This window comes from Schistocerca cancellata, chromosome 4 (genome assembly GCF_023864275.1).
Source record: "Schistocerca cancellata isolate TAMUIC-IGC-003103 chromosome 4, iqSchCanc2.1, whole genome shotgun sequence".
NCBI classification, from domain to species: domain Eukaryota; kingdom Metazoa; phylum Arthropoda; class Insecta; order Orthoptera; family Acrididae; genus Schistocerca; species Schistocerca cancellata.
This window is the reverse complement of record NC_064629.1, coordinates 894,018,055-894,044,811: the sequence shown is the minus strand read 5'-3', so window position 1 is coordinate 894,044,811 and position 26,757 is coordinate 894,018,055. Positions and strand designations below refer to the sequence as shown.

Here is a 26,757-nt window from a genome sequence, read left to right as displayed (position 1 = left end):
CAAAGTGATCAGAATTGTCTCTGAGAGGGAGGCCCATGCTTGATAAAACTCGTGAATTTCTCAGCTAATGTCTCATTAACACGATTATGCGTCCATGGCTATCAGCTGGAATGGAAAGTTTCCGCAAGTGACCAGGAGTGCTTGCTGGCCATGCAGCATTCGTATATCTCCGTTTAGACGCTTCCCCAAACGATCAGAATTGTCAGCATGTTGGTGATGTTTGTGGTCGTTTTGAGCAACAGACGCCTAGAGACTTCTCATGATTTACGAACACAACTGGCTTGCTATCTTACAGTGATCATGTGCCACACAAGTCACTCGTAATTTTGTAACTGTATTGTAAGAGCCCTAATTCACACATTTCCAGAGTGTACGATTAATCAATTTCGCCAAAGATGTTAGATTTTCTATATCTTTGCAGAGATTCGTGGAATGCTTAGTTTTGACAAACGACTTTGATCGAATAGAAGTGGTGGAAGTTGCGGAGGTTGGAAAGAGTGTTTGTTGTGTAAATTTCTGTGTTTTTATTATTACATCGGTAAATTGTTTATTGTTTGAAGTCAAAAAAGTGTTGCCAAGATGCCTGTGTTTCATACGAAAACGATAGAGAGCATTTTGGAACCTGTTGCTCAGCAGGTAATGTATTCCTCATCGTAATCATTACTCAAGCATTTTCAATACGTTTTTTGGTCGAAGTTTAAAATTGCTTGTACATAATGTATCAAATTTTGAACTGTCAAATAACATGTCCATTATAACAGACCCTTTGCTTAGTGTTGACAAATGGGCGTGTCGTTTAGTAAACGATGGAGGTCACGTGACTTTACGTCATAAAGTACTGTGTTTCAACCCATATTTAGACATGAGGGAAGCGCATTCATTAATTCATAAGTTCTGGATCTCGTTTCCCAATAAAGGGCGTTACCAAGCCAAGTTCACAGTTTACATGTAAAACACGAAACACTTGGAAGCCTTGTCTTAAATTGTTAAAGTTCTTCACGAACTTTTAAACACCATCCCAATTTTAGAGTCTCGTATTTTTCGTGGATTTTTTATAGATAATAGGAAACAAAGGCACGTGAAATGTTACTCTTGACGCATCTTATACGACATATATAAATATGCCAAGCCTTGTAGATCATGTCCCTGTGTTCTGTGTGAGAACGGCACTATCGATTCCTTTAAGATGTACATCGCCGCATTTCATAACAAGTGGTTGATGAGAAATTTCCCATAATTGCTGTTAGTGTGTAGAGGTTTTAAAAGGTCCATGAAACATTCAAAATTACGTGGACGCCCTTCTATACGTGAATGAACACAGTTTGGTTCACCAGATACCGTATAAATATGCGAATACATTATTATTATTATTGTTATTATCAGTATCTCTATTAACTAAAATAGATAATATTTTTCAAAGCCAGGACCGCACTACCGCTTGGATGTAAATCTCTACAATGGGATATCAAACGTGTGTAATCTCTGAAAACTCAATGCTAGTAACAACAGCATCCCTAACCCATTGCTGTGTAGGAGTGTGTGTTTCCCGAGTAGATATTTGTTGCCAATATTGTACTGAAATAAATACAGAATTAGTTCAGCTGCAATATTTTGTGCAAATTATCCAATGTTTAAACAATTTATTACAGTTGTGATGCCAAGCAACACAGTACACAACATTTGTATAAACACAGTATCTGGTGGAAAAAGCTGTTGGAGCCCACCATGCAGTGAAATAAGATCAAATAAAGCACATGGCATAATAGACACGAGTGCCATTACTTGATTGTTAGACATTTTTAAGTATTTGCTGATAATATTTAGTGAGTTTGGTGAATGGAATCAGCACTAGTAATTCTGGCTCACCTTCTTGCACCATCTATGAATCAGTTAGTTTAAATTGCAGAAATTTCCATGTCACACTCACCACAACACTCAAAACATCCTGATCGAATCTTGCTATTTATGCAGCTATATACTGACACCTTTCATCCTCCCAGCTGAAACTGAAAGTGAAGGCTGTGTTTATTCCAAAAATACTAAACATAGATACAAGAATTATTTCACAGAGAAGTTTATGAGGCTGTGATTGCCATCTTCCCTTACTCTCTAATGTAGCCTGAGGTCTACATTAGGTTGGAAGGGGACAATTTGGTTGAGTTGGAGAGGTCAATGAATGTGAATGAGACGTATAGGATGTTGTTGTGTACTGAAATGTAGCCTGATGTCTAGTTCCACACAATATATAACATGTTTAGTTATAAAAAAATACAACTGGAAGGTAAATTAAGAGGACCTATATTACATAATGGACATTTCTCAGGTGACTTCTGTGGTGCGATTTTATATGTTTATGTAAGACGGAGAGGTGAACTTTTATCAAGAGTTTCCACTACTGACCAGAACTGAATAAGACTTCACGTGTTTTCACATAGTTAGTTACATGTCCAACAAATCTCATTTTGATAAGCGTTATGACGTGCAGCAGTTCAACAGAACCAACATAGAACACACCTATAAAAAATGTTTGTATCACTACATGCTGGATAAAGAGTTGTTAAGGAGAAACATCTTTAATTGACATTTAAAAAGACTACGCTGTCAATCGAGTATTTTATTTCCATGGGTAGGTTGTAAGAGTCTTTGTACATTTTACCTCTTTTTGTGTCAAATAATGCTAAGTAGGCATACTTTATTTTGTTCAATGAATGCTTTTTACCAAAGTGAGGAGTTATCCTTGAATATTATTGCACAAGATTTCAGTGAACGAAAATATGCAAAACTTGTTGAATTGCTGACTTCTGTATCCCCAAAGTCAATAATTATTCCTATGACAGAAATAGCCAAACCTGTATGATTTAGCAAGACTACCGTAGGTGTTTAAAAAGTTTCCATCAATATGCACATCGAAGAATACTGAATTTCTTATCCTGCTCATTATTTGATATTGTTATCCTATGTTGACAGGAGATGGGATGTTTGTGATAATAGAAAACTGGGTGAGCTACGTTTTCTCAAAGTTTATAGCTATCCTATTTGTGCAATAGCAGTCAGTAACATTCACAAAAACATCAGGGTCGACAGAAGCGTCCGATCCCACGCGTCGGCTTTGACCTGTGACGTAAGGGTGTTGTCGTGTGTGACGTCATGACGGCGCGGAGTTTGGTTTGTGTGTGGCTGTCTCCAGTTCTGTTTTATCTTATTTTGTTTACTTTTCTGATCTGTTTGTTCTATCTCGTGAGATTTTTTTTTAAATTTAAAAACGCTTATTACTTATTTTAATTATCTGTTTCCTCCAATTTCTGTTTTAATTTATTATATTTATCTTTCTGATCTGTTCGTTCTATCCCGTGAGATTTTTTTTAAAAAAAAGACAAAAAACACTAATCAGCTACTGAAGCATCTTTATCTTCTATGGGTTGCAGGGGTTACGACCCCTGGGGAGGTGGGTGGGTATTCATGCATGGCTGTCTTCACTTACACGTTGTAGCTACGCAAGTCGTCTAAATTTGTTTATATTTAGTTTGCTCCCCCCACCCAAAACACCCCATTTCCCGCGCTTGTCCCGCTAGTGTCATTAGGCTTCTTGTGGAAAGTGTGTGTGTTTGTTTTGTTTACGCCATATTTGTGACGTCATGGGTCAAAGCAGACGGGCGGGATCGGACGCTTCCGTATTTCCAAACATCATGTACTATCTTTTGTAATCGGCTTAAAAATAATGCTTGCATCATCTGCAAATCATTCTAATTCTGCCTCATGATTCGGATAAAATACTAGAGCATTAACATCAAGCAAGAAAGGAATTGGTGAACGATTGAACCCTGTGTGACTCCCATCGTAATTACAGGGGGGGAGATGAACTTACCAATACCAGATGTAGGCATTGATCTCTAATTTAATGAGAGTGCGGCATGTGACACATTACTTTGTGCATAGCCCTAAGTCTAGGTTACATTTGAAGTCGACAGTTTGGTTGAGAGTTGGCACGACCAACGAATGTGAATACAAAATTTTATGCGTGCTCACATACTGAGTTGTAGCATAGCCCAAGGTATAGCTTAGGTTGAAAGGTGACAGAGAGGTGAATTGTTGAGCACTCCCATTACTTCTTAATTTCTCCCAAAGCAGATGATCAGGCATCCCTCTTTGTACTACTCAAACAAACTGAGGTAACTTCCAGTGTTCTGTTTCTAAATAAGAACTAAACCAGGCATGTAGTGAATCACATAGGCCTAGTCTATAAAAAATTAACTTTCTTAATAGGATCTTGCAATCCACGCAATCAGATTCCTTTGAAAAGTAGCAGAAGATCACAGCTGGTGATATTTTATTATTTAAAGACTTTGTTAATTGCTCAGTAAATTTATAAATAGCTGTCTGAGTAGTGAATTCATATTGAAATCAAACTGTAATTGGCTAAGTAACTCATTACTACATTTGTGAGAAACAACCCTGGAGTGCATTACCTCCTCAAAAATTTTGGAAAAGTACTAAGAACATGGCATACTATAGGGCCAAAATGGGATTGCAAAATTTGCTGTCCACCTCATCTGCTTTGTGACCCTTAGTGTCATCAAGATGGGAGATGCCTCTGTTTGAGGCATATACAATATGACGACCATCGTGTTTCTCATTACGCCCATGAACCAACAATGATACATAAAATACATAACTCCAACAATAACCTAATGGGACACTATGACACAACACCATTCCAAAACAAATGTTAAAAAGTCAGCTCAGCTTATCTGAAGTCAGGACTTCAATAAGAGACTCAGTAGATTTCAGTGAAATGTCACACACAATGACGCCTACCATAATGACTTCATATTTAGAAAACTGCCAAATCATCAAGAAGTTCACAAACAGGAATGTAGCTTGGTGCAACTGCAACCTGGAATTGCAAAGGAGGCAGGTAAGAAGACTATTCAGTATTGCAAGAAGAACCGAAAAACCCTCTGCCAAATACAACCTTGCAGTTAAGCTAGTGAAACCATCATCCTGGAAGGTATTTTTTGAGGAAGTGGAACATAAGAGCTACTTGCTCCAGACTTCACAAAATATAAGAGGAAGGGAGATGGTGATCTCACAAGTACAGCAAATGAGGTGCTGGATGTGCTCCTCAAGACTAACTCTCCTCAGTGCACTCTGTTAGACAACATGCATCAAGATTCAGACCCTGAATTTACAGGTAACCACATGGAGAACTGGGAATCTGCCAGAGAATGTATAGCTAAAAAAGATCTAGTGGGAATGTTTCATCTGTACTAGTCACCAGGCCCAGATTGAATCTTTCCAGCTCTACTGCAGCAATCAGGAGAGATTTTGGTAAACATGTTTGGAAAGCAGTGATCAATTAATTGTTATATTTTGACTAAAGTTCAGTCTTGATCACTCATGTATGTTTTAATGATATAGGTAACCGGTTTCGGTTCTTTCTACAGAACCATCATCAGACCCATGGCTCCCTTAGGATGGTAGGCGGAGCTCTCCTCGCTGCTACGCAGCAGCGAGGAGAGCTCCGCCTACCATCCTAAGGGAGCCATGGGTCTGATGATGGTTCTGTAGAAAGAACCGAAACCGGTTACCTATATCATTAAAACATACATGAGTGATCAAGACTGAACTTTAGTCAAAATATAATCAGGAGAGAGCTTAATTAAACTCATAAGTAGGCTGTTTAGAATTAGCCTAACAGAAAAAATCATTCCTAAAGCTTGGAGGACAGTGAGGGATGTTTTCATTCTGAAGCCAGGGAGAACTGATCATACCAAGGCCAAGGATATGGGACAGAGCAGTCTGTCCTCCTTTGTTTTCAAGACACTAGAAAATCTGATTAATGTGCATGTTAGGGAAAGGAAACTAACTAAGGTTCCTCTACATGTAAACCAACAAGGATATCAACCAGGCAAATCATGTGAAACAGCACTTCACCAGTTGGGGAAGTGGAAAAGTGCCATGGTTTTAGGAAATTGCTCTTTATATCTTTCTGGATACCAGGGAGCTTGTAGCAGTACACTCTTTGAATCCATGGTTAGAGCTGCAGAAGAGCATGACAATCAGACAACTGTATACAGGTGGATCTATTTCATGATGAATAGACAAAAGGTAGAAGCCATCATGATAAATGAAAAAATGGTGATCAGCACCACAAAAGGGTGTCCACAAGGTGGGGTTTTGTCTCACTACTTTGGAACCTAGCGGTGAATGAACTCAATGAATAGCTAAATACTAGAGGCTGATTTTGCCAAGGATACAATGTACATTGAATGTTGTGCAAAACTGGTGCGGGAAACAGAATCTAAGGCTCAATACTAAGAAAATGGTTGTAGTATCATTTAAGGGGAAGCATATCCACCACATTCTGGATTCATAAGCTTCTTGATGAAATCAAGATTGTAGTGAGTTTCTAGGGGTAACCCTGGATGTGAAACAAACATAGACCCCCTCACATAAGGAATATATTTGTGAGGTGAAAGGTGTCCTTAAGAGCACTAGAAGATCCTGTGGGGAAAAAACTTGGGCCTAAACCTTGGGAGTAGGTACTGTACGCACACCACTGTAACAAGACCTATGATAATTTATAGGGCTACAGTATGGTGGAACAAAGTAGAATAGAAGGTGGTTGCCAAGAGCTTGGCAAGGAGCAGAGACTAGCCTGCGTAGCTGTAACAGGTAGAATTAGCAGTACGCCCATTGCTGGGATAGAGACAATGTCGGTCATGCCTTCATTACACCTGTGGGTTAAAATGGAGGCAGTAGCAGGAGCATATAGGCTAAAAACTAAAAATAATTGGGTACCATTAGGATATCCACTATCCCACACCAAAATAGCTTATGTGGTAACTGTAGGAATGGTCAGGGAAATGTCAGCTGACTATAAAATAACTTCCAGCTGCTTTAATAAACCTTCCTGTGTAACAGTTGAAAGTAGGGAGCAGTGCACGAATGAATCATGAGACATAGTCTGCTTTACTGATGGGCTGAAAACAGACGGTGGTGCTGGTCTACATAGAGTACAATCTAGGTCAGAGTGCACAATCTGGGGTTGAAAACGGATGCTGGGGTACAAAGGTTGCACTATAGGTTAGAGAGCACAATCTGTCTATTGAAGCAGGCCACACTGTTCAAGGCAGAAATATCTGCTGTCATGGTGTACATGGAGGAGAATTTGTGTAAGCCCCCTTAGGGGCTTACCACTCTTTGGCGGGTTTGTGCTTGGTTACCACGAGTCCTCATCCTTTGCAGCATCTTTTCACTTCCGTACTGCATGTCTGTCCTCTTGCTAATTTTTCCCCTCCCTTGGGGAACATGTCAGGGGTGCTTTTGGGAATCTTCCGCACTGTCCGTAGCTGACATACGAACAGTCCCACCCCTGTTTTTTGTTCCTTTTTCCTGTCTTCATTCACCTTCTCCTATTCTTCCTCTGCTTTGGTGCTTAAAGCTCCTCTTTTTTTTCTTCTTCCTCCCTTTGCACTCCTGAAGCCCCCCCCCCCTCCCCCCACGTCTGATGCATAACAGGTGACTGAGTAACGTGTAATTCCCAACCCCGGGCCAACATGTAGAGTTTGCATGTACCCCTGGTACAGGCCAGCCTCAGGGAAGGGTGATTGCCCGAGCTGCTACCTTCACAAACTGCCGATTGGTCCCTCTTTGCCAGGTGTTCGGAAGGCGTGACCTGAGGTGTGAACAATCACCTAAGGCAGGTGCACCCCCTTGTGAAGGGGCCCCCAGTTGGAAGGAGTGTGCTTTCAAGAGATTCTGGCAATCATGGGGGATTTCCTCGCAATGAGCCAGTCATTATTTTTGCAGTCCATGTCTACCAAACGTAAATGGAATGAAGCTCCCAATTCAAAGACCCTCCCAGCTGCACCACGGTTCCTCACAGTTTTACATACTGAAGACAGTCAGTCCTTTGCAACAGTAAATCTGTTAATTATGCAGAAAGGTGTTGATGCAGTTGCCAGCACTGTGAAATCCTGATCTCGTTTACGGAATGGCACTTTGCCTTTGGAGACTACTACTGGTTCTCAGGCACGACTACTACTTGCCGCTTTGCTCCACCATGGCTGTCCTGTTTGTGTCAAGGTCCATAGAACTCTGAATTCTTCCTGTGGTGTTATTTACACTAGGATGCTCGCCACTCTGACAGAGGCCAAAATCCAAACATATCTCTATAATCAGGCTGTCATTGCCGTCCATCAGGTGACGAAGAAAGTAGAGGCCTCTTTAGTGCCCACATGCCTTCTTTTACTCACCTTTGATGGATTGGTGCTTCCATCCAACATGAAAGCAGGCTATGAAGTTATCATAGTCCAACCATACATTCCCAACCCGATGCATTACTACCAGTGTCACCGTTTCAACCACACTCAAATGTCTTGTCGACACCCGGCCAGATGTGTAACTTGTGGTAGGGATGTGCACGAGGGCAATTATCCACCTCCTCCTCCCCTCTGTATCAACTGCAATTGTGACCATACTGCCTCCTCTCGAGATTGACCGATGTATCTCAGTGAGCGGGCTGACCAGGAGATCTGGATAAAGGAAAAAGTACCTTACCTGGTTGCTCGCAAGTTATTGGCTAGTCGCAAACCCTGCGTTCTACCGTCTGGCACTTACAGTACTGTTCTTGCTACATCTCGCTCCATGAAGGACATAGCGATGCAGACATGCAATCAAATTCTTGCCTCATGGGGCGATGTCACCAGCTACACAACCAGCAGGGTGGAAGGGACAGAAGGACTACCCGTGACAAGACTTTATAAGTCATTCCAGTCAGCCAGCACCTGAGTCGTCTTCTGCTAACCAGAAAGGCTCAAAGAAGTCCAACAAAGGCAAATGGTCTTCTCCTTTGCCGACTCGAAAATCCTCTTCGACAGTCGCATTGTGATACCCTTGCCCGGCCGGCCTCTCTGTTGCTGGTGCGCACCACCAGCCATTTTTATGCGTTGTACTCTGCAGGCTGACAGCAGAGGAAAGCCTACACTTCTGTGGACCTCACAGAGCAGGATCCTCCTTTTTCTGTGCCCTGTAGCAGCATGTCCTCGCTGTCTGGCACTCACCAGCCACCGAGGTGACACCCCTTCACTTCATTTTTTCCTCGTCATGACTCTCCTTCAATGGAACGTTTGCAGCCTTCCATCCAACAAAGAGGATTTCTGACTGCCTTTAGAATTGCAGTGTCCACTTTTATGCTGCCTTCAGGAAACAAAATTGCATCCTCATGACCACTTTGCGCTTTCACATTTCTCCTCTTCCTTTTTGACCCCCCCCCCCCCTCCCACTCCTACACCAACCCAACCCAGAAGTTGGCATTCCATCTCATGGTCATGGGGGAATCGTGCTGCTCATATGGTATGAAGTATGATGTTCATTTGCCTTTTCCTCACTTGACCTTTTCCCTTGGTACCATTTACATCCCTCCGTCATTCGATGTCATCAGGCAGACTTCCTCCAGGTTATTGGGCAGCTACCCATTTCTGCTGCTCGGTGACTTGAATGCACACCGTCCCCTTTGGAGTTCTCCCAAAACCTGTCCGAGAGGTGCCCTCTTGGCTAACCTTAATCAACTTAACCTCTTCTGCTTTAACACAGGAGCACTGACATTCCTTTCAGACTCCTAGCACATCTATTCCCATTTGGACCTATCCTTCTGCACTGCCTAGCTTGCCCATCATCTTGAGTGGTCTGTTCTGACACCTACTCAAGTGACCATTTCCTGTGTCTATCCGTTTGCTGACTCCTACCCTACCTGTGTGCACACCCAAATAGCAGCATACTAAGGCTGACTGCAGGCCTCACTCCTCCGTGGCAGCCTTCAACAAGCAAGATTTCCCCAGCTTACAAACATTGTCCTTACTGCTGCAGAACATTCTATTCCTTGCACTTCTTCTTTACCGTATTGTGTCCCGGTCCCTTTATGGACTGAGGCATGCCATGACACAATGCGCACACAGAGACGTGCTCTCCGTGTTTTTGACCATCATCGTACAATGGCAAACTGCATTTATTGTAAACAGATGCATGCAAAGGCTCATCACGTTTTTTGGGACAGCAAAAAAGCTAGCTGGATTCCATTCACTATTTCTTTTAACAGATCCACTCCATCTTCTGTCGTGTGGACCAACGTCCGACAGCTCTCTGGGACCAAGATCCATTCCCCAATTTCTGGCCTGACAGTTACAGACAATGTCATTGTGGACCCTATTGCTATCTCCAACACCTTGGGCTGCCATTTTGTGGAAATTTCGAGCTCCTCCAACTATAACAATGCTTTCCTCCATCGGAAACAAGAGGTGGTGGCTCGGGTGTGAGTGTTACAATGCCGCCTTTACTATGAGGGAGCTAGATCGTGCTCTCACTTCATCCAGATCCTCCACCCCAGGGCCAGACACTTTTAACATTCAGATGTTGCAGCAACTTTCTCTTGCAATCAAGCACTTTCTGCTTAATACATACAGCTTCATCTGGACAGAGGGCACATTTTCCAGACGCTGGCGTGAAACACTAACCACTGCACAGTGTGGATTTTGATCATGCTGTTCTGCAGTTGACCATCTTGTAACTTTGTCCACTCCTGTCGTTAATGGTTTTCTGTGGAAATCCCAGAATGGGGGGTGTTTTTCAATTTTCAGAAAGCCCACACCACCTGCTGTAGGACTGGTATCCTCCGTACACTCTACACGTGTGACTTCCGTGTCTGCCTGCCTGTTTCATTGAGGAATTTTTAAAAGACCGCGTTTTCAGGATATATGTGGGTTCTGCCCTGTCGGACACCTTTATACAGCAAAATGGTGTGCCTCAGGGTTCTGTCCTATGCGTTGTCCTCTTTGCTATCGCCACTAACCCTACAATTGCCTGTCTCCTGCTGAGCTTCGCCGGCTCCCTTTTTGCTGACAATTTTGCCATCTATTGCAGTTCTTCATGGAACTGCCTCATTGAGTGGCATCTTCAGTGATGTCTCAATTGTCTGTACCTGTGGAGCATCGACAATGGCTTACATTTTTCCCACAGACGAAACCGTTTGTGTGAATTTCTGGCGGCAGAATTGCTTTCTCCCACCATATTTACATCTTGAAACTACAAAATTCCTGGGGCTCCAGCCTTAGCCCAGGCTGTGGCTAAGCCATGTCTCCGCAGTATCCTTTCTTTCAGGAGTGCTAGTTCTGCAAGTTTCGCAGGAGAACTTCTGTAAAGTTTGGAAGGTAGGAGACGAGATACTGGCAGAAGTAAAGCTGTGAGGACCGGGTGTGAGTCGTGCTTCGGTAGCTCAGATGGTAGAGCACTTGCCCGCGAAAGGCAAAGGTCCCGAGTTCGAGTCTCGGTCGGGCACACAGTTTTAATCTGCCAGGAAGTTTCATACCTGATTACTTATTTGCACTTAAAATATATTCTAAGATTCTACTACAAATCAATGTCAAGGTAATTTAACAGTAGTTTTGTTTAGTACTTATACTACCCGTGTAAAAGGTTGTGACCTGTGCCTTCTTCCAACTACTGGAGAGGGTTTTTTATTCAAGGTATCTATGGTAGATTATAGTTAGAAGAGAGGCTAACTCAGCTAATTGAGTATAGAAATGATAGAAGTTTCATTGGGCCCTGAAGCCTTGTTCAGTTTTAATGATTTCATCTGTCTCCAACATTGTGACAATAACTCTTTTATCTTTTTAGCACTATGAGTATTAAATTGACGCAATTTTCGTAAGTTTTTCTTTGTAAAGAAGCCTTTGAAAATGGACTTAAGCATTTCAACTTTTGCTTTGCTGTCCTCTATTTCAGTTCCTGTTTCATTTACATGTGACTGGTCACTAATTTTGGTGCCACTAACAGCCTTTACATAGGATCGGAATTTCTCAGGGAATTTGATAGATCATTTTACAATATTGTACTATGGTAGGCTTCATGCATTTCTCTCTTCACAATGAAAAGAGTTTCATTTAGCATTATGAAAAGGATAGATTGCTACTCACTGTAAAGATGAAATGTTGAGTTGCAGGCAGGCATAAAGAAAAGAGCACTAGACATTAAGCTTTAGGCCAAAGCCTTCTACAGAAAAGAAAGGGAAAAATAAATGTGCGCATTCTCTCTCTCTCTCTTTCTTTCTCCCTCCCCCCTCTCCTCTCCCACTTTCTCCCCTCCCTCCCCCTCCCCCCCCTCCCTCTGTCCCTCCCTCCCTCCCTCCCCATTCCACTCTAGCCACTGTAGCCATATTGCTACTATTGCATTGAATAAAAGAGGCAGTTGGGAGTGGGGCAGAGAAGGGGGAGTGAAAGCAGACTACAGGTGGGGGGAGAGAATGTCACTGTCAGGGAGTACAGGGACTAGAAGGTGGCAGGACAAGGCTGCCAGGGGACTGGCCAGAGGCTGGAGGGGTGGGGGGAGGGAGCAGAAAAGACTAATGGATGCATTGGCAGGGACTGAGCACAATGAAGGTGAGGGGACGTGAATTGGGAGGAGGAAGTTACAGGACAGAGTGTGCAAAAACTGTTAGGTGGAAGGAGTGGGGACAGTACATTATCATTGCTTGAGGCTGGGATAATTTCAGTAGTGGAGAATGTTTTGTAAGGATAACTCCCGTCTGTGTAGTTCAGAAAAGTTGATGGTGGAGGGGAGGATCCAGACAGCCGGGGTTGTAAATCAGCCATTAAAAACAAGCATTTTCTGTTCAACAGCATGTTGTGCCACTGGGTGCTCATTTTTGTTCTTGGCAACTGTCTGGCAGTGACCATTCATTCTGGTGGACACCTGGTTGGTACATAAAAAGCTGTGCAGTGTTTGCAGCACAGTTGGTATATGACAAAGCTCCTTTCACAGGTGGCCCCGCCGCTGATGGGGTAGGATAAGCCTGTGACAGGATTGGAATAGTAAGTGATGGTTGGATGGATTGGGCAGGTCTTGTACATGGGTCTTCCGCAGGGATATGATCACTGTGGCAAGGGGTTGTGTTTGGGGATGGCGTAGGGATGGACTGGGAGGTGGATCACCACTTTAAAAGGGGTGGGAAGGATCTCGGATAGGATATCCCTTATTTCAGGGCATGGTGAGAGATAATCAAAGCCCTGACAAAGGGTGTGGTTCAGTTGTTATAGTACATGGTGATAGTGGGTGATGAAAGGGGTGTTCCTTTGTAACTGGTTCTGAAGGATGGTGGGAGGATTGGGGCTGTGTGGGATACGGAACAGGAAATCTGTTTGTAGGCTAGGTCTGGGGATTAGGCCTTTGTGAGACTTTCATCATAATGGCCAAGGGAGTTCTTGTCAGTGCAGATACACCATCTTCAGGTTGCCAGGCTGTGTGGTAGCAATGTTTAGGTGTGGAAGGGATGACAGCTGTCAAAATGCAGGCACTGTTGGTGGTTGGTGGGTTTAATGTGAACAGAGTTGCGGATGAAACCATCAGAGATGAGCTGGTTAATGTTCAGGGAAGTAGTACGCAATGTTATGGAGGACCAGCTGAAGTGTGTGGGAGGGAAAGCGTTGAGGTTGTGAAGGAATGAGGATAGTGTGTGTTGGCCCTGAGGCCAGATAATGAAGATATCATGAATGTAGCTGAACCAGACCAGGATTTTGGCTTTGTGGGAGGCTAGGAAGGTTTCCTCCAGGTGGCCTATAAACAGGTTGGTGTAAGAGGGTCCCACATGGCTGTGCCGCAGATTTGTTTGGATCTTCCCTTCGTAACAGAAGCACTTGTGCATTAGGATAAAGTTAATAAGATGTATGAGGGATGAAGTAATAGGTTTGGAGTCTTAAGGATATTTGGAGAGATAGTGTTAAATAGTGACAGGACCATGGGTGTGAGGGAAGTTTGTGTACAGGGAGGTTGCGTCAACAGTGACAAGTAGGGATCCAAGAGGTAAAGGGCTGGGGATGGTGGAGAGTCGGTGAAGAGAGTCGTTGGTGTCTTTGATGTGGAAGGCTAGATTTTTAGCAATTGCTAGGTGGTGTTGGTCAATAAGGACCACACCCCCTCAAAAATCCCCGCCAACACTCCACCAAATCCAGAGCTGTAACAATCCCAGAACACTGGTGTTAACCTTTGCACCAAAATCTTCAGCTCCATAGAAGTTTCAGTCATATCCAAAAGCCTCAGTTTCAGACCTCCACCTAAAATTAACCATGTTGGACTGGCCTACGACCTACTATCCTTCTTCAAATCCCTGCAATGGAAACTTTTCTTTGCCACTAATCACTCCAACAAAAGCCAGCCTAATCCCAACACTGGACCCTGCATGGCCCACTTCATACCGCCATCCAACCCGGATTGTTGATCATGCCGCCATCCACCCCCCCCCCCTCCCCCCAGTCATCTTCCAGGAATTCCTCACCTCCAACTTGGCCTCTCCACCCTTCCCCAAGTCCCTTCCTAATATTTCAACAGAAGAAAGGACAGTCATACGTAGCCTCAGAACAGACCCTCACTTAATTATCTACCTGGAGACAAAGGTTCCAATACTGTCATTATGGATCATAGTGACTACTTGACAGAAAGCCTTTTCCAATTGTGCGACTTCTGAGTCTCTAAACTCTGCCAGTGTGATCACATCCCAGAAGTCCAAATTAACCTCCAATTACTCCTTAAAGCCTTAGACCCTTTGCAGAATCTTACCCCTGAATCCATTTCCTTCCTCAACCCCATGACATCCTGCACATCCACCTTCTACATGCTCCCCAAAAGCACCAACACCAACAATCCCATTGTAGCTGAAAGAATTTCGGCATTCATTGACCAACATCTTCAACCAATTGCCCAAACTGTAGCCTCCCATGTAAAAGATACCAAACAAATCCTTCACTGACTCTTTACCACCTGTATCCCTGTTCATCATTGTTGACGCCATTTCCCTATACACCAACATACCTCATGCCTGTGTTCTTGCCGCAGTTGAACACTGCTCTTCCCAGTGTCCTTCAGTCTCCAAACCCACCACTTGATTCCTCATACACCTTACTAAATTTATCTTAACACACAACTACTTCTCCTTTGAAGGGATGGTATACAGACAAACCTGCTGCACAGCTGTATGCACCTGCACGGTACCCTCCTATGCCAACCTGTTTATAGGCCATCTAGTGGAAACCTTCCTAGCCTCCCACAACCCCAAACCCTGGTCTAGTTCAGGGTCATTGATGATACCTTCATGATCTGGCCTGAGGGCCAATACACCTATCCTCATTCTTTCACATCCTCAACACTTTCTCTTACATCTGCTTCACCAGTTTGTCCTCAATCCAGCATGCCACCTTCCGTGATGTTGACCCCTTCCTCTCGGTGGCTCCATTCGCACCTCTGTCCACATTAAATCCACCAACCATCAACAAGGCCTGTATTTTCACAGCTGCCATCTCTTCCACACCAAAAAATCCCTCTCACATACGGACAGGCCAGCCAGAAATGGTGTATCTGCAGTGACAAGAAGTCCCGTGCCAAGTATGCTGAACGTCTTAGAAAGGCTTTCACAGGTTCACAAAATAGATTTCCCTTGCCATATCCCCACACACCCCCAACCCTCCCACCACCCCCAGTAACCAGCCACTCATGCCCTGAAACAAGGGACATTCTAACCAAGATCCTTTCCAGCCCTCCTAAAGTGGTGTTTCGTCATCCACCCAACCTCCACATCATCCTTATGCCACTGCCAATCGCAGCTCCACACCATAGGGGTCATATCCCTGTGGAGGATCCAGTTACAAGACCTGCCCAATCCACCCACCCTCCACTTCCCATTCCAGTCCTCTCACAAGCTTATCCTACCCCATCAGAGGCAGGGCCACCTATGAAAGCAACCATGCCATATACCAACTTTGCTGCAATCATTTCACAGCTTTTTATATTGCTATGGTGAGCAACCAGCTGTTCACCAGGATGAGTGGCTACTGCTGAACTGTGGCCAAGAGCAAAGTAGACCACCCTGTGGCACAACATGTAGCTGAACATAACACGCTTTATTTTACTGGCACCTTCAAAACCCAGTCCATCAGTATCTTCCCTTCAACCACTAATGTCCCTGAACAGCACAAATGGAAGCTACCCTTACAATACATTCTCCACTCTCGAAATTATCCCAGCCTCAACCTACGATAACCTACTGTCCCAACACCCCACACCCTCCATCCAACAGTTTCTGCCCCCTCTGTCCTATAAGTTCCTCCTGATTCACGTCACTTCATCCTCATTGTGCTCGCTCTCTGCCAATGCACCCAACAGTCTTTTCTGCTCACAGGCCTCCTCCTCTCCCTCATAGCCTCCTGATGCTTCCCCTGGCAGCCTTGTCCTGCCTCCATCTGGTCTCTATCTGCTCCATCAGACAGCACTCCCTCCCACCAGCCTTACTGTGCTTTCTGTCCCCATTCCCTGACCCACTGTCAGTTGCTGCTTTCATTCAATGCAACAGTTTCAGTCTGGCTATAGCAGCCTGAGATAGCAGTCATGTGTGAATGAGGTGTATCTGCTTGTTTAAATGTGAGTGTGGTTTATTTTCTTTTCTGAAGGAGGATTCGGCGGAAAGCCTAGTGTGTAACAGCCTTTTCTTTGACCTGTCTGCAACCCAACATGTCATATTTACAGTGAGTAAGAGTCGGTCCGTTTTATAACTGCTGATTGTCCAATCTGGACTTTCCATTGTTACATTCAGCATTTCTCTGCCTATAGCTTTATGCATTGTTTTACACCTGTTATGCAGTAGTCTGTTCCTTTAGTGTTTCTTAACGGTGACTGTATACTATTCAGAGTACCTCCCATTATAAACTGTTCTGCTGGGTAAATATCTACCCAGTGAATCGTCAACTATTCTTTTAAACTGGAGCATAGTTGATCTACATGCTCCTGTCCTGTGCTGAAAGTTTCAAGTTGAGATACGACTGTACTGCTTTTCTATTTAGTATACTGAATGTATATATCTCTTTGCTTGTTTTAATTCTCCTTTGTACGTCAGTAGTCATTGTTGCCACAACCACATCATGGTCACTGATACCAGTTTCTATGTGGTCATCCTGAAAGAGGTCATGTCTATTTGTTACCATTAGATCTAATATATTTCCATCATGAATGGTGTTCCTAAATGTCTGTTCTAGGTAATTTTCAGAGAAGGGATTTAGTAATGTTTCACTGGATATCTTGTCGTGCCCACCACTAACAAAACTGTAATTTTCCCGACTGATTTTTGGATCATTAAAGTCTCCTTCGATGATTACAGTTTGTTTGGGGAACTTGTGTACAAGAAAACTGAGGTTTTTTCTAAAGTTTTTGCTTACATTATGTGTTTAGTTTCGTGGACAATAGGATCCAGTTACCAGTTTATGCCCTCCCCTAATACAAAGTCGTGCCCAAACAATCTCGCATGCAGCTGCTATCTCTAATTGTGTTGGATTTGAGTTTCTTCTCTACTGTGGCAAATACACCACCCCCATTTCTCATTTGACTATTGTTTCGACATACACTTAAATTTTCCTTAGTAGTCTCACTGCTATCAATTCCAACGTTCAACCAGCTTTCTGTGCCAAGTGTTATGTGAGCTTCACTGTTTTTCAGGAATGCTTCAAACTCTGGCATTCTGCCACAAATGCTTCAGCAGTTAACTATTAGAATTTTAATATTCTTCCCTGTGGGAGATTTTGGATCTCCTACAGCTGTCATTATTTGGACTGGATGGAGAGTAGCGTAATCTTAAAAAACCCTTGTGTGCATCCCACACGCAGTCAGCTACTAGGGTCCAGGAAGTCACAGCCTAGCTTGTCACAGAATCTTTGAAGTCTCTGTTTCAAACCTTCCACTTGAGTCAGAACCAGGGGGCTATGATCTGTTATGGGGACAGTGCTACGAATTGTAAACATCGTTAACCTCTGTGATCGAGGTAGGTATTCTCTACCAGTTGCTAGAATGCTCCATGTGTGACCTCGGAGCCTAGATGACAGTCATTATTAGTTCCATCGTGTACCACAATCTGCAGTTGGCTGCACCCTGTTCCCTCAATGACTGTTGGAAAAGCTTCTTCAACATGTTGAATGATGTTCCCAGGCAAGAACACACTTAGAGCACCTAATGTTCCTTCATCTCCCTTTCTGCCATTTCCCTAGGTGGTACCATTATTCTCCATAGGTTTGAACTGCCTACAATTAATAGAACCTACCCTTTATCATTTGCCTCCTCTTGAGGCAGCAGGTTTCCCCAAAAGAGGTCAAGTGAATCCCACTGGCTCAGTTTCACTGAAAGACAGCACCTCGAACTTATTAGATTAGGGTATCGCTATAACACCCTGTGAGCCCTCCCTGGTTCCTGTCTATCCTGTATATGATGCCTAGATCTACCATTGACACACCTCTCTCAGTAAAGTGAACGAGTAGTGACAGATCCCACACTTCCTGCAAAGGATATAGCATCAACAGAAAAGGATATTACTGGAGGTACCTTTTCTGCTACAGATAGCATTACATGACTCTCATGAGCTCCTCCAACAGACCAATTTGCAGCAGCTGCTAAATGTTTGATAGTCGTCAGGGTGGTTTCTAGCTGCTTACGAGCATCGGCTAACTCTTCTCATATCCGAGAAGACCACTGACAGCGGGCTGCGTTGTGGCTGGTGCAATGTCTTACAAGACAGTGAACAAATGACTTTAAACTGAGCCTGATACCTGTTGAGGTAAAAAAAATTAATTCTCTATAAAAATTAAAGCAAATACACAAAATGAGCCTTCTGGTAAGGCAATAGAAAACCTGTGGTAAAAATTACTAGTTTTCTAAAACTTTTTGAGGTTGGTTATAGTCACTAAAAAACTTGAAAATAGAGTTAATTTGTGATAAATGTAGATAGTTTTACTCCTTGTGAAAGGGAAAACTAGGTGTAACACAGTATGTTCGTTACAATATGTACTACAGTAACTAAATCACAAACACCGATTTACTGTGAACTGATTTATGTGCAGGTCAATGGTAACCTCCAAAAATTCTGAGAAATGTACATTTATTTGCATTGATGTACACTGAAATTTGGGGTGATCGATTCTTTGGCAATAACTGTGAATCACAGACACTGATTTGCTATGAAATAAGTTATCAACAACACTTGTAACTTACAAAAACATTACGTTGCCAATTGACATTCTGGAGAAGGGCATGATCAAAGTAGCTGTGGCTTGATCTAATAAAGGAGTTGGTTGCTGAGCTAATTCCAGCTCTTCATCTGCAGCTGCTAGCCTATTACACAAGTCTGTATTACATCCTCTCAATTGTGCCATTTCATTAATCAATGCTTGAACTGCCTCCCGACTAATGACACCCTGTATTTGAGAATCTGCCATTGTGGAACCTTGATACTCTAACTGCGGGGAATTTTCTAATTTTTCTGTACAAAATCACGGGGCATTTTTATTCAATAATTAAAATAGTTGTATGGATAGAACTAAAGGATCATAACAGGAAAACCAACACCTCGATTTAGAGTTGATATTTAATTGACAGTTAATGTAAATAATGCGGGAAATGCAAAAATTGCATTCAACATTAGAAAAGCAGAATAAAGTTATTCATAATTGTTCTGAATGCTGTACATATTAAAGCAAGATTCCATAAACAAGATTGGGAATAAGATTACAAAATTGCTGGCTTGAAAAGGCATGTGTGTATGTATGTGAGTGAGGCTGGAGAACATGTAAAACGCAGCACCCAATGTTTCAGACAGGAAAATCGCAACCTCTGTTGTTCCAGAGCAACAGAAAAATATTTGGTTGGAAAATAGCCTACTCTGTTCCAGAGCAACAGAAAATTATTCAACGCAAAAATCACCATTTCTGACATGGAATCCGAGCAGAAATTGCATCTGATGCAGTAACAGCAAGGCGTGCAAAATTGTCTGGAAAGAGCAGAATGGACATATTCACGTTGTCCACAACTGGAGGGTTAATCTCCAATTCACTCTCAGGAACACAAAATTCACTCACATTCAGGCCTTATGATTCAACACACACTTAACTCTTATATCTTATCATCCATATAAACTATGTGCACTGACTAGCTACATGCCCGTATCAGTGATAGTTAACACAAACTACTGGTACTTCTACTGCTACTAACTCCATGAAATGCTCTGGAAATTTACGTTAACCACATCTCATAGGTTGTAAATAATGCTCCTTTGTATTACCAAGGAATTACAAAAGATCAACCAGTTCCCCTGGCTGCACCAACATAACCCTTCAATCCCTGTGCATCACTCATTTAGACTCCATGTCCTGTACATATGAAACAGGGAAAACAGCCACAAAAATGAATAGTCTGCTCACTCACTCCTCTGTTTAACAAAACTGTGCAATGTGATTGTGAAGCTGTGCTGCATGGAAGCTGTGCCAGGTGAGGTCCACTGATATCAAAATACTGCTATAGGAACCCAGGGTGAGTGGGGTTGCTATGGTGTAGAGGTGGTGGTCTTGGCAAGGTGTGGTGTGTGGCTAGGAAAACCCCACTGCAAAATATAACATATTTCACGTAGTTTTGAGCTACAATGTTGAATTGCTGCGATGCTCCTGGATACGCCCTCTCTAGATGTGTGGTCCACCTGTTGTGCCGTTGACATCGAAAGGTCACGGCAGCAGGATGACCGTTTGATGTCTGCATCCTGCTTTGCTGACACTGTTTACCCCACTCAGCAAGCACATGCCTGAGTTAGCACTATGTGGCCCATAGTGAGCATTGCCCACGATGCGAACATCCACTGACTTTTCGTAGGCATCTATCACACCCAGGTTAGAAGCTTGCCCTGGTGTGTAAGGATAGCAGCAGTACCACCCTGACTGTGAACCACTGTCCTGCTAGGCAGGAGGTTTAATCTGCCAAGAGGTTTCATTTCAGTCTTTAAGTTGATTCCCTGAATATTAAAATAAAGTTACCAGAAGAACAAAATAGAAGACTAACAAGAAGTGTTTCATCCATAATAGAGAATGATAGGCACAAATAAATCTAAATTAAGTGAAACTATAAAAAATTTAAAAAATAAAAACAATACAGTGGCCACCCACATAGGTACATGTAGACTTGTGGATTTCTGATACATGCACATACCAGTGGAGGCAATGTAGAATAGTGTGTCAACAATAGGTTTAGATGTAGGTATAGTTGCAGTTATTTGGCAAACCTTGTTCTTTTGATGCTGCCAGGAACAGATGGAATAATATAGGCTTGAAGCTGTTCACTTAGAACTGTAATTACATCCCTGTATTCCATGTTGTTTTTAATCGATTATATTTCTAACCATCCGTTTTATGTCTTCATTAATATTAAGAATAGTTGCTGTTAAGAAACTTCCTGGCAGATCAAAACTGTGTGCCGGACCGAGACTCGAACTCAGGACCTTTGCCTTTCGCAGGCAAGTGCTCACCAACTGAGCTACCCAAGCACGAATCGCGCCCCGTGCTCACAGCTTTACTTCTGCCAATACCTCGTTTCCTACCTAATAGTTGCTGTTAATAATGCTTCCACTATTCGGTGAGTTGTCTCCATTACTCGTAAATCATTCAAATTCTAACAGACTCCCCGTACCATATTTGTGTAATATAAAGCAGTGTGTGTTATCATAGGTACTGAATATGTACATCCTGTTTAAGAGTTTCAAGATAACAGTTTTAAAATTGATATGTCTTTTTTTAATTTAAAAATAGATCACTTTTATTTATTTTTTTCATTTAAAAATAAATAAAATGATCTGAAGACTGAAATTGGAAATTTTTGTACAAATAAGGATTGTGGGCATCCCCTAATGATGAACATGTGTAGTTTTGATTATGGCAATAAATTGAATTGAAATTTAAAATTCCCAAAAACTAATACAGACGCAAGATAAATATTCTAAGTGTTCTGCTCTCTTTCCACTTGTGCATATATTAGGTTACATGCCACATTGTCATTATGTTTGAGGATAAAGCTGACTTCCAGTATTGGTAGGTGCAGCCGACACAATAACTTTGTGTTGCAAACTTTTGTTGAAGCTATACTCGCTAACAGACTTCTGTAACAATGTCAAAAACAGTGCTAACATATGATAAGTGTCGGCAACATGCTGTACTGTTGAAGGGGTAACTAAGTGGAACAAGATATGACAGTTATAATACATGTAAAGCACAACATTATACCACAGCAGTTGAATTCATAAGTGTTAATTTTATGTTACAGTAGTAAAAATTGAAACATTGATTTGCAAGAAATAAGCCAGTAAGTGAAAAAATATGAAATTATTGTAAAAGTCACATAAGTAATTACAGTGCAATAAGGTGACAAATTATATTTGAAAAGATATTGGATCCAAAGTTAACAGAATACACCACTGGCACTCGAAGTTTACTCTGAGTGCATTGTGCCCAAAACTCTTAAGCTCCCAGAAATTCTCAAAAATATACATTTTTTCACTTAAATACACCTTGAAATTATGGGGGAATGATTGAATGAGGATACTGGTGCCAAAATTTATAAGAAGCACAAACACAGTTTGCAAATAACGAAATGGGAATGCACTCACTCCCTGCCTATGCTATTGATGACAAGCTTTCGGGTTTCGAGCCAAGTGGTGGTATTAAAGTACCACAACCTTTCAAAATGTTTTCATATTCCTCATATTCTGGTGAGTGTTGAGGTATTGTGGATGCTGTAATATTTATGGTAGTGTTTTGACCCCCGTCCACCTGGTTCTGGATGTCCAGCCAGTGGGCGGGGAGGAGGTGTGGTTACTGTGGATGGGGTAGCGGGTGTGCATTCACATCTCTCGGCATTAAGGCTGCACATTGCGAGATGGATGAGGCTGAGCAAGCTCCCATCATATTGCCGTTAACATGGTATTATGTGCTGCATTCAGATGGTATCCTTTGTCCCTGTTGATTAGAATCCCATGAATCAATATTTTAATTGATTCTTTTATGATCCTGTACCCATAGCCAATTGCTCAGTATAACATCTTATTGGTGTTCTGAAAGTCCAAAGTGTTGTCTTTCTTGATGCATGGTCTGCTATCACTGATTTTTCTGTGTGTCCCAGTCACACATTTGATGTACTCCTTGCAGCATTTTGAAATACAGAGTTGTATTTGCCCAGTGTATTGTTGGCCACATTTGCAAATGATGCTGTAAATCTCAAGTACTTTGTTTAAATTGGTCTTTCACAGAACTAAGCCACTTTTCTGGTTTCAGTAGTGGTCTGAAGACGGTTTTTACACCGGATTGTTCAATCAGGCTCGCAGTTTTGGCTGAGATCAGTCTCAAGTCTCTTTTCTTCTTTCTTCTCCCGGTTTGTTACGTCTTCTCTCTTGGATGCCTTCAGGTAGCATTGTTTGACTGAGAAGCATTCTTTATTGCAACCCCCCTCCCCCCCCCCCCTCTCTATGTACCATATGTACCAGGGTGGTCAGCATTGTTGTCATTGCACTGGATGGTGGCAGCTTTTTGCATGCAGGTAGAGGTCTGTACGAGTCATCCTCCTGTGTACTGAATGCCATCTTCTTCTTTACTGGTATGTCCAAGTTAGGGAGACAACCATGCTCCTCTACTTGTAGTGGAAGCTATGTTTTGATGGAGGGTGTTAAGGTGGGCCAGAAACTCATCCAGTGCCTATCTGCCAAACTTCCATACCACAACAGTACTGTCAACATACGAATCCCATTAGCTCCATGGGTGGCAAATCTCTGTGTGGAATACTGTGAGGAGGTGGCCCTTCATATCACTCATCAGAAATCCAAACACTTCTTCCAATATGTAGATAATATTTTGTGGTGTGGGAGCACAGCAGTCAGTCACTGGATGAGTTTCTGGACCAGTCACTGGATGAGTTTCTGGACCAGTCACTGGATGAGTTTCTGGACCACCTTAACAGCATCCATAAGAACATTGTGTTCCCTATGAAAATAGAGGAGACTGGTTGTCTTCACTTAAGTAGAGCATGCATCAAGGAAGACCACACCTTCGACTTTCAAAATACCATTGTGGTACGCCGAGCAATTAGCTATAGGGACAGCATAATAAAAGAAGCCACTGAAATACCGATTCACTAGAATCTGGTCAACAGAGACAAAGGATAGTAGCTCAGAAAAGCATGGATTGCTGCATTAGCAGCAATATGACGGGAGTGAGCGTAGCACTGTCCATCTCGCAAGACTCAGCCTGAATCCCCAGACAAAGATATGAATCCGCACATGCTACCCCCACCACAGCAACCTCACACACTCTCTGCCCACTGGTCAGACAGTAACCAACTGCCTGGAGCCAGGTGGAGGGGCGCACACTGCTAGTATAAATATTACATCTGCGATATCTCGACACTTCAACAGAAGTTGATGAGTATGACGCTCTTTGAAATATCGCAGGACTTTAACACTGCAATCAGGCAGGAAACAGAGAAGTTTTTCATCAGCTGACGGTGTAGTACAAATTTTGTGCGGTGCTCACGAACTTTCAAGAATACACAACATATCACAGTACACACAAGCCTTGACACATTCAGTGAAGGATAATGAAAAAAGACATGAAAAGTAAAATATTAAAACCAGAATTTTGATACGCATCTGTGTGGCACAAATGGTCTCACACAAACGAAAAACTGGAACACAGCTTATAAATATAAATTTAAATGTGAAATGCATAGTTTTTTCTTCTACTTGGCTGAATTTACGACACCTTCTACACCAGTGTGTGACAGATGGACACTGTTGTGTCAGTTTATTCCATTCAAAATGGCAAAAATTATTTAGCGCCAACAAAGGACATCTTCCACTTTGAGTTGCTAACAAAGTACCAGTCCTCTAGTAGGCCGATGACTGCATCAGAGCATGCTGGAGGTAGACATTTCCATGAGTCTCTTATGAGAATACCAGTCCTCTAGTAGGAGCTTCATGGAAATGTTGACAACTAGCACTCTCTGACAGCCATCAGCCAAGAAGTATTTATGGGTTGCTGATAATGACTAGTTATTCAAAACTGGTTTAGTTATTAAAGAATTTACATAAGCATTGGCGGAAATGAAGTTTATAGTTAAAATTATTGTGTTCACTGATACTCTCTGCCAGTAACATGACAAATATGGATAAACTAAACAAAATGGTTGTCTAAGGTATGGAATAAGTAAAAAATTTGAAATCTCACACTTAATGTATTCAGTAAAAGGCTCATAGAACCAGTTTCAGGCTATTTCTCAATCGTTCCACTCTTGAATAAGAAGTGGGTGAAAAGTGAAATGTAGTATAAGCTGTTTCTGTATTAGGTTTGTAGTATCTTCTAAGTGTTCTGCCAGTAAAATGCAGTCTTTGGTTAGCCCCCCCCCCCCCCCCCCCTCAACAACATATTTTATGGGATGGCTCCAATTTAAGTTGTTTGTAGTTGTAATCTGTAGGTATTTGGTTGAATCAACAACCTTTAAATATTTGTGGTTTATTGAGTGACCAAAGTGTTTTATATATTACTCTTGTTATGTACCTCACACTTTTTATTGTTTAGGACCAGTTGTGACTTTTCACACCATTTAAATATGTTTGTAAAATCATATTGCAATTTGTTTTGATCCACTGATAACATTAGTAGACAGTAAAGGACAGCATTATCTGCAAACACCCTAAGAGTGCTTCCCAATTCATTCATATCCTTTAGATTTTAGAAGTATCCCAAATATTTTTATTTGTGGGAAATGAGTTTTATGATGATTTGAAGCTGCTATATAGTTATTTGTATGTTTAATTATTTATATTTAACAATTTTACATCGTCCTCCCAAATAAGTGATACCGTGCCAAAATGTGTTGTATAATACCATTTACAGATTGTCATGGTAAGAGTGGTTGTGCCTCAGCTGTGTTATGTATGCAGAGTATCATTTTACCATGACCCTTTTTTACTCTCTTCAGTGAATTAGTGTGCTCCACTCATTGTACAATTTCCACAAATGTTATGACATAACTTTCATCTTGTTTGTGTACTACCTTTAAATGTGTGAAGTGTCTTTCTAAAAAAGATTACCTCACAGCATGAATTCATTATAGTTTTTAATTGATACATACTACTACAGTCCATCTAGTCAGTTTCACTGTTATTTATTATTGAGTGTATGCAAAGATGTGGTTTAAATTGATTTATATTACATAAAGTAGTGTCAGGAAACAAATGTTTCTCACATACTGCAATTTATGTTCCAGAACTGCTGCAAGCAGATGTATTTAGTTCATTGCATTCAAAGATTCTATTTTGTGAATCTCTTGTAGAAGGAATATCTTCTATAGGATGAGAATAATTTTCTATATACGTTCCTAATATCATTCATTTCTTAATAAGACAATTGTTGATGTGGAATGCAGATTAAAATGTTTCACCATACACACTTTAGTGTTTGTTATAAAACTTGCATGTTAGAAATTATTCTTGTATTGTACCTTGAACTATTTTTCCAGGTGTCACGTTTGGTGATCCTTCATGAAGAAGCAGAAGATGGCAATCCTATGCCTGATCTTGAACGGCCTGTAATGGCTGTTAGTCGTGCTGTTGCTAATTTAGTCAAGGTAAAATGTTTTGTTGTTACTCACAGACTGTGGTATCTCTAAATATCAAGTGAAAATAATTTCTTTATTTTGATGACGTGACAGTGTCGGGGTATATATATGTATATATATATATATATATATATATATATATATATATATATATATATATATATATATATATATATATATATATGAAAACTATTTTCCGAACTGCTATCTTTATAGCTTCATCTGTTACAGTGCAAAGAGTTATACAACCTATGG

At 41.9% G+C, this 26,757-nt stretch overlaps 1 protein-coding gene across 2 annotated transcripts in view; it reads left to right on the top strand.

Annotated features, from left to right (window-relative positions):
• The first annotated feature begins 455 nt into the window (after nt 1–455).
• Nucleotides 456–26,757, top strand: part of LOC126185056 (vinculin) — a 267,137-nt gene continuing 240,835 nt past the window's right edge. For both annotated transcript variants that reach the window (XM_049927816.1, XM_049927815.1), the window contains exons 1-2: nt 456–636; nt 26,404–26,511. In XM_049927816.1, the coding sequence (XP_049783773.1) occupies nt 580–636; nt 26,404–26,511 (165 nt within the window). In that variant the 5' untranslated portion in view covers nt 456–579. The remainder of the gene's footprint in view (nt 637–26,403; nt 26,512–26,757) is intronic.